The 16,896-nt window shown below is 53.8% G+C and overlaps 1 protein-coding gene across 2 annotated transcripts; it reads right to left on the bottom strand.

Annotated features, from left to right (window-relative positions):
* Window positions 1-1,249: 1,249 nt before the first annotated feature.
* On the bottom strand, window positions 1,250-12,383 carry BCL2L11 (BCL2 like 11). Of its 2 annotated transcripts, XM_065059416.1 has the most exons (4): window positions 12,263-12,383; window positions 11,657-12,017; window positions 6,875-6,987; window positions 1,250-4,134 (listed from the first exon to the last, which is right to left on the bottom strand). In XM_065059416.1, the coding sequence occupies exons 2-4, from the start codon at window positions 12,006-12,008 to the stop codon at window positions 4,045-4,047; spliced, it is 555 nt and encodes a 184-aa protein (XP_064915488.1). In that variant the 5' UTR covers window positions 12,009-12,017; window positions 12,263-12,383; the 3' UTR covers window positions 1,250-4,044. The 2 variants fall into 2 exon arrangements, with proteins under 2 accessions (XP_064915488.1, XP_064915489.1); XM_065059417.1 differs by having other exon boundaries at window positions 11,657-12,362.
* Between the last annotated feature and the right edge of the window lie 4,513 nt (window positions 12,384-16,896).

Genomic DNA, 16,896 nt, shown 5'->3' with positions numbered 1-16,896 from the left:
AAGGACCCAACTGATGGGGCTTTGGTGGATCTAGACCGTGATTGCCTTTGACTTGGCCATGGCCAACGTAGACCAAGTGATGGCCAATCACGTCCCCACCGTCATGCCGCATTTTGCTGTTGGGGCAGCGTTTTTATTGCCAATTGTCTCACCGAGGTCACCGGGTTCAAAGGTAAATGGAGAGCAGGAGGTGTGACAGTTCCAAAATGTCAATGGGACCAAAAGGCCACGGGCAGAGCGGGGTCGGGAGCTGCCAGAGCCTCGGCTGCCCAATAAAGCCTTTTTGTTGCCTTAAAGGAGCCCCCAAAATAGCACCTGAAACCAATAAACTTCCCTTTCAGGAACTTCTGTAATTTGAAACACACAAAAGAACAACAACAAGAAGAAAAAAAAAAAAAAAAAATCCAGAATTTCTTTTCTTAAAAGTTGTTTGTCAAGTAGGACTTTTGGGGGTTGTTTTTAAATAACGTGGCTTCTCCGGGACTTCTCAATCTGCTTGTCCCCGCATTTCTTCCCGCTGACGCACGGTCCCACCGCATTGCGTCACGCAACCCCAACCCCAGCTGATATTTTGGAAGGAAGCGGCTAAAAATACCCAGCCCTGCAGCACCCGGAGCTTGGGATGGGGCAGCAGCTCATCTCTGGGGAGAAAACACAGAAAAAACAAGTACCGAGCCCAAAAAACACGTCGAAGGGCTTGGTGGGGGCCCTCGGCATCACTGCAAAATGGGAATTGAATGGGAATTGGATGGGATGCCTGTCGAGGAGGGGGAAAAGCAGCAAAAGCCCAGGTGCTCAAGGAGGATCATCCCATGGAATATTGGATGTTTCTGCTGGTCCCACCTTCTCCTGCCACCCCCATTATGTGGGGAAGGGCCCAGATGTTGAGTTTGGGCCCAAAAAAATAATCTCTATGCATGAATGTGGGGAAAATAATTAGAATAACATAACATGTAACACAAAAAATAAAAATAAAATTAATAATAATACATACAATTAAATAGACTGCCAAGTGGGTTTGGAAGCACACAGGGCAAGAGCTTATAAACCAGCTTCATTTAACACACACTTATTCATTCAGGAACTTGAGTTTGGAGCAGAAGGAAATTCAGGGTGTGCAGCCGCATCCTGGATCTGGGGGAGAACTGGTGCTAAACTGGGAGAACTGGTGCTAATGCAGCATATTTCCCCTCCCCAGCCCTTCCTCAGGGACTCCTCAATCCCCCAAAGGAAAAGAGCACTCGTGACAAATAGTTGAAAACTTTTATTCATATAAAACTTATTAAGTACGTAAAAGATTGCATTTAAAAAAAAAAAAAAAAAAAACAAGATCTGCAATTATTTACAGCAGTATTGCACAAGTAAAGTGGCAATTACCCTGTCCAAAAATTCATCAGTGCAAAACACAAGGAAAGGCAGGGAAATTGCAGTAAAAATGCTACATACGCTGGGTCCTGTGAAATGACTTAGTGACTTGTCAGGGGTACCTGATGCTGCTGCGGGGAAAGTGGCCAAAAAATCACTGAATGGCATTAATGCTGAAGTCTGAGGTGCCTCAATCGCTACTGGGAAGTGGGACGTAGGCACTTGAATTATAATAATAATTAATAATAATCTCGTTATTCAAAGCACGGTGGCTGCACTGACAGTGCTTTGGGAGGCGCATCCATCGCTCATTGGAAGGGCAGGGAGAAGGGGCAACACCACACAAATCTTTACAGGAACTTAAATAAGCAGAAAATAAATATACAACGTTTCTACACGTTACAGCATTATGGAACAGTAGAGTGCATTAATTACACAAAGGGAAATAAAAAGAATCTACAGTATTTACCAAGTTCGACTCTAAAAAAGTTTAGAAAAAACAGTAATTTTTTTCCATTTTTTGTCTGATTTATAAGCTGTACAAAACTGACAGGAGAGAGAGGCAAGGAAATACATTGCACACAGATATTTGGCTCAGATGATGAAAATAATACGGCGCCATCCTCTAATAAATATCCAGGTATTTACAGCGAAGCGTTAACATGTCCTGTGGGATCTGCTTCCCCCACCAAAACTCCCCATTCGCACCCAGCGCCGCTAAAACACGCAGAATATACTGAATATTTATTTAACGCGCTATTTAAAACATCATTCTGTTTAGCGATAGTTGAGGTTTGTTTTCCCCTGAATGTCACCGGGGTGAAACGTGGTTATATTGGGGGGGCTATTTTCCTACCTTTTGGCCAGGGACACCTCCCAGGCTGACAGTGCCAATACTCGGTTGTTTTCCCTTAAAATGACTGTACATTTTGGAGGACGGGGTAAAGTGCTCGGCATTTCTTTGGTGTACTCCAAGGGACACATTCTGGGCGGTGTGGCGATGCCATAAGGCTGCGAGACCCCAAAAGCACCGTTTCCACTCAACTGGGGGACAAACATCTCATTTGCCAATTTTATATACATATATATATATATTTAAAACCTTTATCCACAGCCATGCAACTCCACATAGGTCCCCATGGGAAACCTGCAGCTGCCAGCTCCCTGCTGGGGTTTTTCTATATAAATGCTACAGAAAACAGCTACGGTGAAGCCAAAACCAAGAGGATGGTGAAGCCAAACCCAAAGGGCAGGAACCTGCCCTGGCCGAGCTCACCGAATAGTTTAACCGCTCACACTCCAAAAGTCTCATCGCAGCCTCTCCAGAATACCCTTTTTGTCCCTAAAACGTCCCCGGCTCCGGCAGCCGAGGCAACTCCTGCAACCGCTGCTCATCCTGCAGGTCCAAAAAGACATAATAAAAACGTTAAGATAATACAAAACTTAAAATGAAAGTTAAAATTGGCTCCGTAGCCACGGTTTGGCGTTGGAAGTGGGTTTGGGGAGAACCTGCCCCAAAGGGGCAGCTCGGGAGGCAGAGTCTGTGCATAGATATGGGGGTGGCCAGAGCTGCCACCCCCCCAAAAAAGCGCCCGCTGTGCAGCAGCCGAGACGAACTGATGGGAGATTGCGGGGGCTGGAGGGTGGTTTTGGGGCTGGAAGGTGTTTTTTGGGGGTGAGCAGAGCCCATGGGTGGGTACCAGGTCGCAGCATCCTCAGGCGCCTCTTGCAGCTGCATCCCTGCGCACGAGCATCCTCAGGCGCCTTCCTGCCCTCTCCTCCACACAGAGCATCCCACCATAGAAATAATGATTAAAACAATTAAAAATCCAGCCTTAAAACCCCCCCGGCTTCCACGGGAAGGTACCAAAGCCACGACTTCCAACAGTTCCTGACATGACACGGAGCAGGAGCCGCCGTCTCCCGGTGCAAAGCTGCGGATTTTCCTGCCTTGGAGAAGGGGTTATTGCTGAATTGCCTCAGTCGCCAACGTTATATATTATATATAATATTATATAATATGTAAGTGTTTTCACACGTTTTATAGAAAGGATTTCTTAAGAAAAACAAACAAAAAAAGGCAACCTGGTGGATTGGTTTGGTGGTTTTTTGGTTGGCTGTGATATTTTGGACCCTGGGACTCTGACAGCTGAGTCTTGAAATTCAGAGTGTAAAAACCAAACCAAATATATATATATATAAGATAAATCAGTCAGCAGGAAATCGGCTACTCGCATGACGCAAACGAAGGTGGATTTGGGGCGGCGTTAGGTATTTACAGGTAAAAGAAGTGCTGATTTAAATCCCTCTGCCCTTTTTCTGTCATCACCATTATTTTGGTGGGCGAGGGCTCGGCCGGTCTCTGCCATCCCAAAAGGTGGCTCTGCCATCCCAAAAGGCCCAACACGCTCACTGATCTCCAGGAAGCGATGACAAATATATATATATATATATATAAGTTCCTCCATTGCTGTTATTTTCTCTGAGACTCTTTTGGAAAAAATCTTAATAAAAACTAGTAGAGTCGAGAGAAACGCAGTAAACACCACTCTCAGAACAAATCCGGCACCAGGGGGTCCCCGCGGGATGTCCGTCCCCGTCCATGTGTCCTGGGGAGCGGCGGGAGCCCCGTGTCCGTCTGTCCATCCGTCCTGGGCTGTCGCGAGAGGGAACACGCGCTCACTGCATCCTCCACATCAGCCGCACGATGTAGCGCAGGAGGCGCAGGACCATGACCTGGGGGTGTCCGGCCGGTGCATCCCAGAAACCCTAAAAGATGAAACAAACCGGAATGAACCCAAAGCTGGAGACATTTCCAGCATAAAGCCCCCCGTGCTACAAACGCCCTGCACATGGGTATCTCACAGGTGCGGTGTCAAGTGTGTTGCGAAGAATGAGAGTAAACCCTGCAACGTCTCATGTTCTCCTTCAATGAAGGGGTTTATAACACAAGGGATGTCGCTGCGCGGGGCACAGGGGAACAAGGGGCTGCCGGGGGGGCTGAAATGTGGGAAAGGAGCTGTGAGCCCTGTGAGCAGAGCCTGGGAATGCACAGGGGGAGAGGATGGGGGGGAAATGCATTAGAGTAAAGACAGCAACATCAAAAGAAAATAGAATAAAAATAGCAAAATAAAAAGGGGGGAAAAGAAAATAGAAGAAAAATAAGAAAATAGAAAGAAAAAAGAAAATAGAATTAAAATAAAAAATACCAAAATAGAAGGAAAAAACAGAATAAGAAGAAAAAAATAAAATAAAAAGGAAAACACAGAATAAGAAGAAAAAATAAATAAAAAAGGAAAAAATAGAAGTCAAAATAAAAAGGAAAAATAGAATAAAAAGAAAAGTCAAAATAAAAAGGAAAAATAGAATAAAAAGAAAAGTCAAAATAAAAAGGAAAAATAGAATAAAAAGAAAAGTCAAAATAAAGAGGGGGGGGATAGAGGGGGGGGATGGAGGGGAGGGATGGAGGGGGGGGAGGGATGGAGGGGGGGGAGGGATGGAGGGGGGGGAGGGATGGAGGGGGGGGAGGGATGGAGGGGGGGGATAGAAAAAATACTACTAAAATAAAAATACTACTGAAATAAATATAATACAAGTAAACTACAAAGACTGCAAGCACCCCCGCCCCAGGGGAGCGCAGCACGTGTCCCCGCACGGGCAGGTCCCGCCTGTCCAGGGCACAGATTGCAGCCAAGGCGGCTCCAGGCACAACCACCAGGCAGCTCCTGCACCCAGCGCGGCAGCAAACCCTCCTCCCGCACCACAGCGGGACAAGCAACACCCAAAGGAGCTGCTTCTTTTAAAGCCTTTTTTTATGGTGAAAGAGCCCAGAGGTCGCTCTCTACGCCGTCCCAAAGCGACCCGAGCCGGGTTATGTTTAGGGCAGCACGATCATGCCCGTGCATGTCACGGAGAATGAAATCACGCTGTTTACACCCATACGCAAACTGCCACCCCCACAGGGCAGCCCTGCACCCCGGGGCATCATCGGCTCCCCAAACCAGGGGGATCGACCCATCCAGGAGCTGCTCCCCTGCAGCACCATGACCACCAAAGCACCCCGAGAAAAGACAAAACTAACAAAATACAAACAAAAAAAACCCCAAGGGGCTTAGGGAAGGAGGCAAGAGAAATGCCAAAGTCAAGTTTTTAACACAGAGCTATTAAAAATATAATTAGGGAGTTGAAACATTTTCCACCTCTGCGGGCAACTTGGGGCACACGATGGTGGCCAAGGATGCACCCTCTGCCAGCAGAAGCCTCGTGGATGGTAAACTGCCCGATTCCCCGTTGTCCTGCCCAAAACACGGTCCCAGGGGGTGACGCACGGATGGGGAACGTGCCAGGAACGACCCGTCCGACAGCTCCGACCTGCCCGGCCGGTGCCGTTCTTGGCAGGACTCGCGGTTCCCCATTTTTAACCACACGTTTAAAAGGGCAAAAGCAGCAACGTGAAACCCCCATCCTCCAGCTCCACAGCACCCCAAGGAAAAGACGCTTCTCCACAAAGCACTGGGCATTATTGGAGGTGATAATTCATAATGCTCCAAAAACCCCTTGTTCCCGTGCATGACAAAGAACTCGGACACTAACTGAGCCAGGGACAAGGTGTTTTTAGGGTCACGCATGACGGGTTCCGCTGGTGTCATACAGCGAGCAGGACGTTTGTGTTCTCAGGTCGGTTGTGATGCGAGCAGGACCAGTTTAGTCCTTATTTTCCACTGAAAAAACGCCCTTTAAACAAAAAAGCCGCTACCCAACGCTCTGCTGACTCTGCCCACAGACGAGCCGATGGACCAGAAACCACATGCAGGAACACGCAGCCCTCGAACGCCGCTCTTCTGAAAACTCTTACTTCATCTCTCTGTTTTGCTTTGGTTTAGGTTAGTTTTTGGTTGGGTTTTTTTTTTTTTTTCTTTTTTTTTTTTTGCATTAGCGGCACCTATTTTTGTTGCAACACTCAAAAGGTGAGAGAGTTTACGGGCTTATAAATGCACGTGTGTTTCAAAACAGCCCATGCGGATTCTTTGTGGGAAAAATAAGTTATCAGACCCAGCCGATCTGCTTCTTGTTTGCAACCAGACTTGGCGCACGCGATCCTCAGCGGCCGGGATTTGGGAAACCAACCGCCTTCGTTCCTTAGGGTTTTTCCCCTAAAAACGCTGCCTCCACAGCAGCTCTTCCCAACGCCACCCAAAAACACCCCCAACCTCTTCATTTTCACAAGTTTCTTCCTCATTACGGTCAGGTCCAGCCTCAATCCGGCAACGTGCTTTATTGGCACTAAGTGCTGCAAACTTTGGACCCGAAAACCCTCGGGTCGCAGTTTAAAGGTTGTTTTTAATGCACGCAATGACGTCTCGCCGGTGCGGGCAGCGTCCGGAACAACCACCCGCGCACCCCGCAAACAAAACGCTCAATGCAGAACCAATTTCCAGATATGATTGAGCTTTTTCCCTTCCAGAGACCGCGTGTGTAAAGGAATGGAAAGCGAGCGGAGGAGAATTACCCGTCTGGGACAATAGGAGGCATTGAACTCGTCACCGATGCGCCGCAGCTCCTGTGCGATCCAGATCTCGGGCTGCAGATCTTCTGCGAGCGAGGGGGACGGCCACCGCGAGGCTGCAGGGAACACAACCCCAGCATTTCAAACACGGGAACAACACAAAAATAAGCACTCTACTCAACTTAGCAGTTGTCTGTTGACTCTTGATAGGTTTTTTATTATTATTACTACTTTTAAATGCCGTTCCCAGGAGTTGTGCAGGTGCCAGGGCCCGCATGTGGCGTGCGGCACAAACGGGACTTGTTGCATAAGATGTGCATGGCAGGACAAGCTTTTAGTCTTTATTATCTTTATATTATTACTATTAGGCTTTTATCCATTAGTTTTTTCGCTCTAGGAGCATCTGTGGCCCACCCAAGCACCAGTCCCCTACTTAAACAGGGATGGATGCCAAGATGCCACTCTCCAATTTCTCTCCCTAGAAAAACCTTCTCCTCCCCCTTTTTCCAAATAAATGTCTTTTCTTGCAGGCACAGCAGCAGCTTCTCTAACCTTCAAAAACCCTCATCCCGGATAGTTTAACTGAATCGTCACATTTCTGTCCTGAAGCGCTCAAGGAGTAAAAGGCAAATGATGGGTTTTGTCGCACCGAGAAGCCACAAGTGGGTTTGTACAGCGGGAACCCCAGCACCGGCTTATAAAGAAAAGGAGCTAATGCATGAATTATACTGTACTATACACAGCTATTTGGGTGGCTGGTTTAAGAAGTTGTTAGACATGTGATAAAGCACCATGCGATCCCCTAAATAGGCAGGGGGGAAAGGAGCGGCCAGTGGCCCCTCTGGGTACCTGTGCGGCCTCTTCCCGTCTGGCAAAGCTCGGGATCCCAGCGGGAATCTCGCCCTCAAGGAAAATTAAACAAGGACAAACAAATAGAAAAAAAAACCCAACCACATACAACCCAGAAACCACCACGCAAAACAAAACAGAGCGCTCTGGCACGACAGCTTCGAAGGAGTCGCAAGGGAACAGAAATAGCTTCCAATCTCAAAATATTCAAAGGATTAGCGGGGCAGTACAAAAAAAAATAAAAAATAAAATAAAATAAAAGCCTGGCTCCGACCTGACTGGAAAATGTATGTGCGAGCCAAACTCGCACGGCTTGGCTGGCGGATCTGTTTTGTTTTCACGCTGTAGTAGCGCAGGAGTACGCGGGGCCGGCCCTGGAGTGTTTATTTTCCTCGCTGGTGAATGAAGCGCAGCGCAGCCCTCGCGATACTGAGCCCGCGAATGCAAACAGGGCTTCGGCCGGGCAGGGCGAGCGTCCAAAACCCCAGAGCCCGCCCCACGCTGCCCTTTTCCCCAGGGAAAAAAAAAAAAAGGGGGGGGGAAAACGGGACAAAAAGATGCCAAGAGACCCCGTCTCCATCCTGCGTCGCACCCAAGAGCTCATCGCCCCGGAGACGAGCGCTGGGGTTGGTGGCTGAGAGCGAAATCGGGCTGAGGTTTTCAGAAAGGACTTTCTGTGGCGCTGCCAAACGGCGGCGTCAAAAGGGTCCAGTCATAACGGGTCCCAAAACCAGTCAGAGGCGCTTTCGGGGGCGCCCCCAGTCATACTGCGAGCCACCGAGGCGGCTGCTGCATCTCGATGCTCCGGCCGGGACAGCACGGCCATGCCGTGCTTAGGGGATAAAAGAAAACCAACCCCAAATTGCACCTCGACCCACCCCCCGCCCCCGGAAAAATTCTCGGCTGAGATGAGCAGCGTGCGGAGAAAACAGCATCAGCTCCCAAATGTGAGCGACAGAAACGTCACCGCGACTCTCCACCCGAGGTTTGCCCCTTAAATTCACCTGCTCCACCCCAAGGAGCTCCAGCACAGGCAAGGGGAGGTTTGCGCTGCTTCTCTCCTGTACAGCGCAGGAAATGCAGCGAGGTCCAAACAGCACCAGGAAAAGCCATTTATGGAGCACTCGCATGCACCTGCTCCAAATACAGCCCAAAATCCCACGAGTGCAAGCCCTGCACAAACACACCCCAAAAACCCACATGTGCAAGCCCTGCACAAACACACCCAAAACCCTGTGTGTGCAAACCCTGCACAAGCACACCCCAAAAACCCACATGTGCAAGCCCTGCACAAACACACCCAAAACCCTGCATGTGCAAACCCTGCACAAACACATCCTAAAAACCTGCGTGTGCAAACCCTGCACAAACACATCCTAAAAACCTGTGTGTGCAAACCCTGCACAAGCACATCCCAAAACCCTGTGTGCAAATCCTGCACAAGCACACCCCAAAAACCTGTGTGTGCAAACCCTGCACAAGCACACCCCAAAACCCGTGTGTGCAAGCCCTGCACAAGCACATCCTAAAAACTCACATGTGCAAACCCTGCACAAACACATCCCAAAAACTCACTCGTGCAAGCCCTGTGCTCCCCTGCCTTTAGACAGGGCTGGTCTGCAGACAAAAAACCCAAGTAAATGGAACAATCGGCTCCCATTAAGCGCCAAAGACTTGCAGGTATCAGTCTGAGACTCAGGCAGTCCCACCCGAGCGTGGTTTCTCATCTCGGGTGACTTAGGGTGAGTGTTCCCCGGCACATCACGCCCACGCACGATGAACTCATCCCCAAAAGCACCATCCCAGGTCCACTGAGCCCACACCACCCCCCATCCCACAGCATCCCCACGCTCTTTTTTTGCCTCATTTCCCAAAAAGCCTGGCTCTGGAGGGAGCTGGCTGTACCCCCAGAAGAGAGACACCCCAAAGCATCGCCACATCCCACACCAGGACCAAACAGCTCTTCCTCCAGCGATTAACCTCACTCACACTAACAAAGGCACCCCCTACCCCCTCCAACTTTTTCGCCTGGCAGGGGCATTTCCAGTGCTTCATTACCCTTTGGAGCATCATCACCAAAAGCTTTGGGGAAAGTTTTAATGAGATTTCGAAGAGTGTGAGCTCGCTTTGCTCAACCAGCCTTGGAAACGGTTCCCTGCTGCCCACGGGAGCACCTATCGCACACAAACCGCTCCCGCTTACAGGAAACGCCTGTTTATTATTGTTATTATTATGATTAAAGCTTGCTTACGCTTCCTAGAAAAGCTCTCGATCTCCCAGCCCGCGGTCTGGCCCTTACGGCAACAGGCAAAAATCACAGCTTAAAAACACAACAACTAAAATTATACCCTTCGCTTCCTTGCTGAGGGACTGACCCGTTTCCGCGCGGAAAACTTAACGCGGCCAAGGCACAGGGACCAGGGCAAAGCCACGGCCCTTTCTCCGGGTGAGCTGGTCCCAGCCTAGGCATAAAACTGCTCTGCAGCCTCAGCTTAAGCCTGCTCGGGAGTAGCCAAGGGTCCCGTTCAAACAGCTTGAGTATTTCCCATTTGCTTATAGTTGTTTAGGATGATACTCCTAGCAACAACGACAGAACAAAGGCTCCAGTAAAAACGGCGTTTTAACAGCTTTCCTATGGTGATGAAAAAGCAGGAGCTTAGAAAAATACCAGGGAAAGCTTCAGTTTCTTCCAGGAGCACCAAAACCAAAGTGTTAAAGAAGCCACTCACTGGTAAAACGTTGGCTGGGGCTCTCCCTGCCCAGGAACTCCAGTATCCTGGCCCGGCCGTGCCGCGTGTTTGTGCCGCACGAGGTTGTGAAACTTGCATTAAGCTGTAATTACTGCAATAATGTCAGAAAAATCTTTCCTAAGGGCATGTTACAGTAAGCCCTCTGCAGCTGTAACCACAGCCATTAACCAGGGAGCAAAAAAAAAAACACAACAACAACAACAAGCTGTTTTGATCGTGTAAAGCTTGGAGCTGGTGTTTGTTATCCCGGAGCAGCGCCGTGACGCGGTACCTGCCTCACTCCCGTGGGAACGCACCCACCTCCTCCTGCTTCCCAGACCAAGCCAAAAGGCTCCTTCCAATTAGGGAGAATTAACGAGGAGCGGGGAAAGCATCACGCAGCTCCGGCAGGCCTGTTTTCCCCGCCACGAGCGGCTGGAGCCCAGCCTTACCTGCTAAGCCACACGCAAACACGCGCCCGCCCGCCGCCACGCTGCTTTCAAGCACCGATTTCGGGTTTCGCCAAAACAAGTGGGAGTTTTGCGCGACCTGAGCGTCTATGAAACCATGTGGCTTGTTAAGAACGAAACAGCAGAAAAAACAAGAGAGAGCGAGAAGTCACTTACCTCGCAGCAGCACACAAACCCTGGCAAAAGGCAAGGGAGCAAGCCTTGACTAGGAAGCTGGATTAAACAACTTTGTCCCCTCCTCCCTTGGCAGGGACTGGCCTATCCCAGCGAAGAATAAAGTAATAATAAAACAACCCCAGAGTGCTGGGCGAGTGGGTGCTCCCCAGCAGCAACTTCGCTTGGCGGGCTTGACCAGCTTGCAAAAATCCTGCACTCCCGTGTGCCCCAAACCGGGTGGGTGTCCCGAACCAGGCGGGTGTCCCAGCTCAGCCCCGGGTGTCCCATGGCTGGTCCTGGCGCGGGCTCAAGGTCTCGGCGGGACCTTTCGCAACCGTCCCGCAGGTACGACGGGTGCTCGGGGAGCCGCTCCAGCAGCGGGGGGCTCGGCCATCCCCAAAACGAGCCTGCAGGATGCAGGACGTGCTGCTGCAGGTGTGTTGCATGGCTAGAGCAAGCGGTATTGTGCATCTTTTAGAAGAAAAACACGCACGGCGAGGGGCGGGTGCTGCATGAAGCCGGGCGCCCCGCCGGTGCCCCCCGAGGGGCGCACCCCCCACCCGAGCCCCCCGAGCCCTTACCCATGGCGCTGAGGCAGTGGCTGAGGGCCTGGCAGGGCGGGCTGGGGGTCTGCGTGGCTTTGTCGCAGCTCAGGGGCCCGGGGCTGCGCTCGGCGGCGTCGAAGGAGAAGTACCCGCTGGAGGAGCGCGACAGCAGCGGCGACCTCCGCACGAAGATGAAGAGCGGCGAGCGGGTGGCGAACGGGCCGGGGCTGGCGGGGGGACCCCGCGGCGGAGGCCCCGGCGCGGCGGCGGAGCCGGGCAGGGCGGCGGGAGCTCCGGGGCGCAGCTGCGCGGCCGGGCCCGGCCCCTCCGCCGCCGGCAGCCGCTCGCCGGGCCGCTGAGCCTTCACCTCGGGGGGCTGCTTGGCCATGGGGGCTGCCTGCGGGGGGAGCGGGGCGGCGTCAGCCGGGGGGCGGCGGAGCGGAGCCACTGCTGCTGCTGCTGCTGCTGCCGCCGCCGGCCCCGGCCCGGCCCCTCCCGCCCCCCCGCCCGGCCCCATTGTTCTGCCGAAAGTGCTGAGCCGGCAGCTCCGCTCCGCGCCGCCCCCCCCGCGCCGTCCCGCCGCCCCCCGCCTGGCCTGGCCCGCCCCGCTTCCCGCTCCGCTCCCGGCCCGGCCCCGCTCACGGTGCTGCCCGCCGCTGCGGCGGAGCGGGGCGCCCGGCGCGGTGTGTGCGAGCGGCGGGGCCGCCCGGTCCTGCCCTGCGCCGCCCGGGCCCTGGGCCGCCGCCCCGCCCCGTGTTTACAGCGCCCCGGACCGCCCCGGGCACGCCCACCGGGCGGGACAACCCAGGGACACCGGGCGGGACGCCGGTCCGTGCTCCCCAGCCCTGCGCGGGCACCGGCCCCGCACAGCGCCGGGGGCACCGAGCGGTCGTCCCACGCACCCGCCGTGCGCTGTGCACACGCGGGTTTGCACGGCCCCCGTGCACCCGCACCTTTACGCACCCTTGCTCTGTGCTCTCACAGCTCTCTTGCACTGTGCACTCGCACTTTTACACACCCCTCATGCGCTCATGCCCTTACACACTCCTCTTGCAGTCATACTCTCAGGCACGAACCCCTCTTGCACTGTGCACATGCCTGTACACACCCCTCGTGTACCCACACTTTTACACACACCCCCCTTGCACTGTGCACTCACACCTATACACACCTGCCCCTTGCACTGAGCACTAATGCTCTCACATCCCCCTCGCGCTGTGCACTCACACCCTTACACACCCCTCTTGCATTCATACTCTTACACAAACCTCCCTTGCACTGTGCACTCACCTTTACACACCCCTCATGCACTCACACCCTTGCACAAACCCCTTGCACTGTGCACTCACACCCTTACACACCCCTCTTGCATTCAGACTCTTACACAACCCCCCTTCGCACTGTGCACACACCTTTACACAACCTCCCTTGCACTGTGCACTCACAGCTTTACACACCCCTGGTGCACACATGTTTTTACAGAACCCCCCTTGCACTATGCACTCCCACCTTGCACGATGTGCACACCCCTTTGATACACACCCTGGCGCTGTGCACACACCTTACACACCCCTGTGCACAGCTGCCACTCTGTGTGCACACACCTTACACACACCTTACATGCATCATGCACTGCACGTGCACCCCTTACACCCACGCGCTTGCTCTGCACACACACACACATTCCACACTCCCATACACAACCCCTTGCACACACGCACATGTGTGCACCCCCAGCCACCCCCTGTTCCCACCTTGGCACAGGGCTGCATGTCCACGGTGTCCCGCGGCGATCGGTGTCACCCGGCGGCACCCAGCTTCACAGTGCAAGAAAAATACAAGAGAAAAGAAGAAAAGAGGAAAAAAAAAAGCCGTCAGCCTCGTGTACGATATGTTTTGCATGAACAATCACAATATTATTTTGTGGTGAGCAACTCAAACCTGCGCCCTGGCAGGCAGGAGCTGCCGACCGCAGCTTCCTCCGGCCCCATCGCCCGCGCCGGGGAGCGTGGCTGCGTGGCACGGGACAGGGACACGGCTCCAGACGGAGTCACTGGCTGGAGAGGGGGACAGCGAGGGGGGAGCACCCCAGGGGCACCCCGGCCCTGGGACGTTCTCGGAGCAGCAGCAGCCGGAGGATAAACCCCAGGGTGGGGGCTGAGCTTTGCTGGTGGAGCAGATGCTGGGGTGGCACAAGCACCCCTCATCCCACCCAGCGTCCCCCCACTCCAGCCCTGCAAGAAGGCAACTATTCCTGACGCTTCACCAGCCCCCAAAACAGGGGGACTCTCCTCTCCAGACAACATTTTGCCCCCAGCTACTGTGCAAATGCTGATGCCAACGCTGGCATTGGCTCCCACATCCAGCACTCACATGAGGCAATAAACACCCTTATTAAAACATAGACGTCCCACAGTTTTGCCAGCTCCAGGGGTGGATGGAGTTGTTTGCCTCCCCCCACTGCAAGGGAGGGAATTTTATCGAGGAAATGAAAATAAGCCCTGGCAAAACCCCGAGGAGAGCACGAGCTGTGCCCGACAAGATCTGGGCGAGCAGCCCGCGGTGCTCGGGGACATCGTGTCCCCCAGCGAGGGTGTGCCGTTATCAGCCCAGCCCGGGGCTCCCCTGCCCTGCCAGCGCCACCGAGGCCACCGGCGTGGGGACAGGCTGCAGGGGACAGCCCCACTGCAAACCTTTGGGGAATTGGCTCTGGTCCCCACCGAGGCTTGTTAGCCCAAGCGCATCGTCCTCGCAGGTGATAGCGCCCAAGCGCCCAGATGGATTTCTCCAGATGGAACATGAGAGATGGGAGGGTGGTCCTGGCTCCCCAGATCTTGCCCTGGGGTTGTAAACCCTCCCTTGAAGCAGTTGCCAGGGCTGAAATCCCCTTGTCCAGCCCCAAAAGCAGCCCCTGATGTGTGAGGGCCAGGGATGGTCCAACGCACTGATTGTACTCGGCTGCCAGAGCACCCCTGGCCTCCCTCCAGACAGCTCCGGTGTCCGTATCCACATGCCCTTCGTGCCGCTCCAACAGGATGGGAAGGAAAAGGGCCTGTGGGTGTTGTTTGTGCAGGAAAAAGTAATTTGGGAAGTTCATTAGGGAAAAATTGGAAGGCAGGGACCCGCAGCAGAAGGGAAAGGCTGCACGGTCCCTCCAACCAGTTTGGCTGCACAGTCACCGGTTCCCTTTGGATCCAGGAGCCACCCGAGGCTTTGTCCCTTCATTGGGGACTGTGGGGCATCCCGGAGGGACCCACGAGGAGGTGGCAGAGCGAGGGGGGTCACCTGCAGGAGCAGGGGGGCTGCCAGGCAGATGCTGCGTCTGTTTTCTCCTCCTCGTTCATTTTGGTTTCTGTGTGGGTGGCTCATGTGAGCAGCAAGGTGATGGGAAAGTGTTGTGCGAGAACAGACCGTCCTTTCAAACACCTCAATTTAAGCTGGCGATTTTGGTGCATTTGCAGGGCTCACGTGTGCCCATGATTTTTTGGAGGGCTGTTGGCTTCCCCCCACCTTTCTTCGAGGGCATTTTTCCCCCATGAATCACAGCACCAGCCTCCTGGAACAAATCTGTTTCGACTTCATCCTCGTTCCTATTGTTGTGAACCATCTCAGAGGTATTTGCAGCAAAGCCACATCCCAAAGGTCACCTAATTTTTGGCACAGTGCTTGTCAGTGGACACGGATGCAGAGGAGGGGAGGTAGCAAACCCTCCTCTCACTGCTGTCACTTTGGTCCCCGCAGCAGCATCCAGCCCCTCGGGGACACCGGGTCGGGGATGCCACATCGCAGCATCCATCCCCAGCCCCTCAGGGACACCGGGTCAGGGATGCCACATTGCAGCATCCATTCCCAGCCCCTCGGGGACACCGGGTCAGGGATGTCACATTGCAGCATCCATCCCCAGCCCCTTGGGGACACCAGGTAGGCAATGCCACATCGCAGCATCCATCCCCAGCCCCTTAGGGACACCGGGTCGGGGATGCCACATCGTAGCATCCACCCCCAGCCCCTCGGGGACACTGGGTCGGCGATGCCACATTGCAGCATCCACCCCCAGCCCCTCTGGGACACTGGGATGGGGATGCCACATCGCAGCCCTCATCCTGCTGCACCAGCAAGCGCTAACAGCCAATTAGCAAAGCTCCATGGGGACCTGTCAGCATCTGTGTTGCAGAGATGCCACCAGCCGTAGGGCACCTTCTCATCACCCAGGTGGAAATTAGAAGGGAGAAAGAATTATATGGGGGGTGGAGAGGGGTGGATAATGGGGATGTGGGGACCCCGTGCCCCCGTGGCATCCCAGTCCCCCAGCGACGGCTGTATCCCCCAGCCAGCCCCCCCACTCTGTCCCAACAAAGAGTCCCTCCCCTGGGAAGGGTGCAGGAGGAGGGATGGAGGAAGGGAGTTGCTGCCAGCACAGCCCCAGCGAGCTGAAAACACCCCGTATCGCAGGAAAAAATCCCGCCCAAAACACCCCCCCGACAATGCAGCTTCTCACTAAACCCTTTTTCAATTATACAACACACCAACGGAAAAAAAAGTGACAACTTCTTCTTCTCCTCCGAGCCATTGTGATAAATGTTATTTCACTCAGCACTGGCTGATAAAATCAAGTTGAAGCCACATGCCTTAAATCTTGCTGTGAGCCGCGCTTGGAGCCTGACCTTTACCACCGCGCTCACCGCGCGGGCTGCACAGCGAGCGCCGGGAGCAGCCGCAGCCCCCAGGCACCCCCGAGGTGCCACCGGGGAAGGACAGAGGAGGAAGAGGAGGTTTTCCTGGCCGGGGATGGGAGGAAGGGGTCAGGGGTGGCCAGGCTGCCCAGCAGAGCGGGACAAGCCGGGGGCACACGTGGGTTATGGCAGCCGGCGCTGGCAGCTGTGCACAGATGTGGTGAGAGCAGCCGTGGGACGTGCACCTGCAGGTGACATCGTCAGCGCCCAAAAAACCCCAAAGCCCTGCCCAGATGAGGGGTGACTGTGCTGGAGGGATCAGGCATCACCTTCCCCGTCCCTTGGGTCCACATCCCTCATGCTGGGCAGGGACCAGAGCCGGGTTCTCTGCATCCCAGGGGAGCATTGAGCCACTGATTTTATAAGAAACCCAAACCAAAACAGAGCCGTGACTCCTCCAGCAGCTTGCTCCGTGTCCCTAGTGCCTACGGCGAACATGCAAAGGTTCTATATATATAAATAAGGTTGTTTCCTTTTAATAACATATCTACATATATGTATCACAAATTCATAGAATATCTTGAGTAGGAAGGGACCTGTATT

The sequence above is a fragment of the Columba livia genome, chromosome 3, assembly GCF_036013475.1.
Source record: "Columba livia isolate bColLiv1 breed racing homer chromosome 3, bColLiv1.pat.W.v2, whole genome shotgun sequence".
NCBI lineage: Eukaryota > Metazoa > Chordata > Aves > Columbiformes > Columbidae > Columba > Columba livia.
The sequence above is the reverse complement of the archived record's forward strand: the minus strand, read 5'-3'. Positions and strand labels throughout refer to the sequence as shown.

Coding starts and splice junctions, on each gene's coding strand:
- BCL2L11 (XM_065059417.1), bottom strand. CDS start 12,137: ATGGGGCCGGGCGGGGGGGCGGGAGGGGCCGGGCCGGGGCCGGCGGCG. Junction 6,988..11,656: donor CCACTGCCTCAGCGCCATGG/GTAAGGGCTCGG, acceptor TGTTCCCTGCAG/CCTCGCGGTGGCCGTCCCCC. Junction 4,135..6,874: donor CCTCCTATTGTCCCAGACGG/GTAATTCTCCTC, acceptor TTCATCTTTTAG/GGTTTCTGGGATGCACCGGC.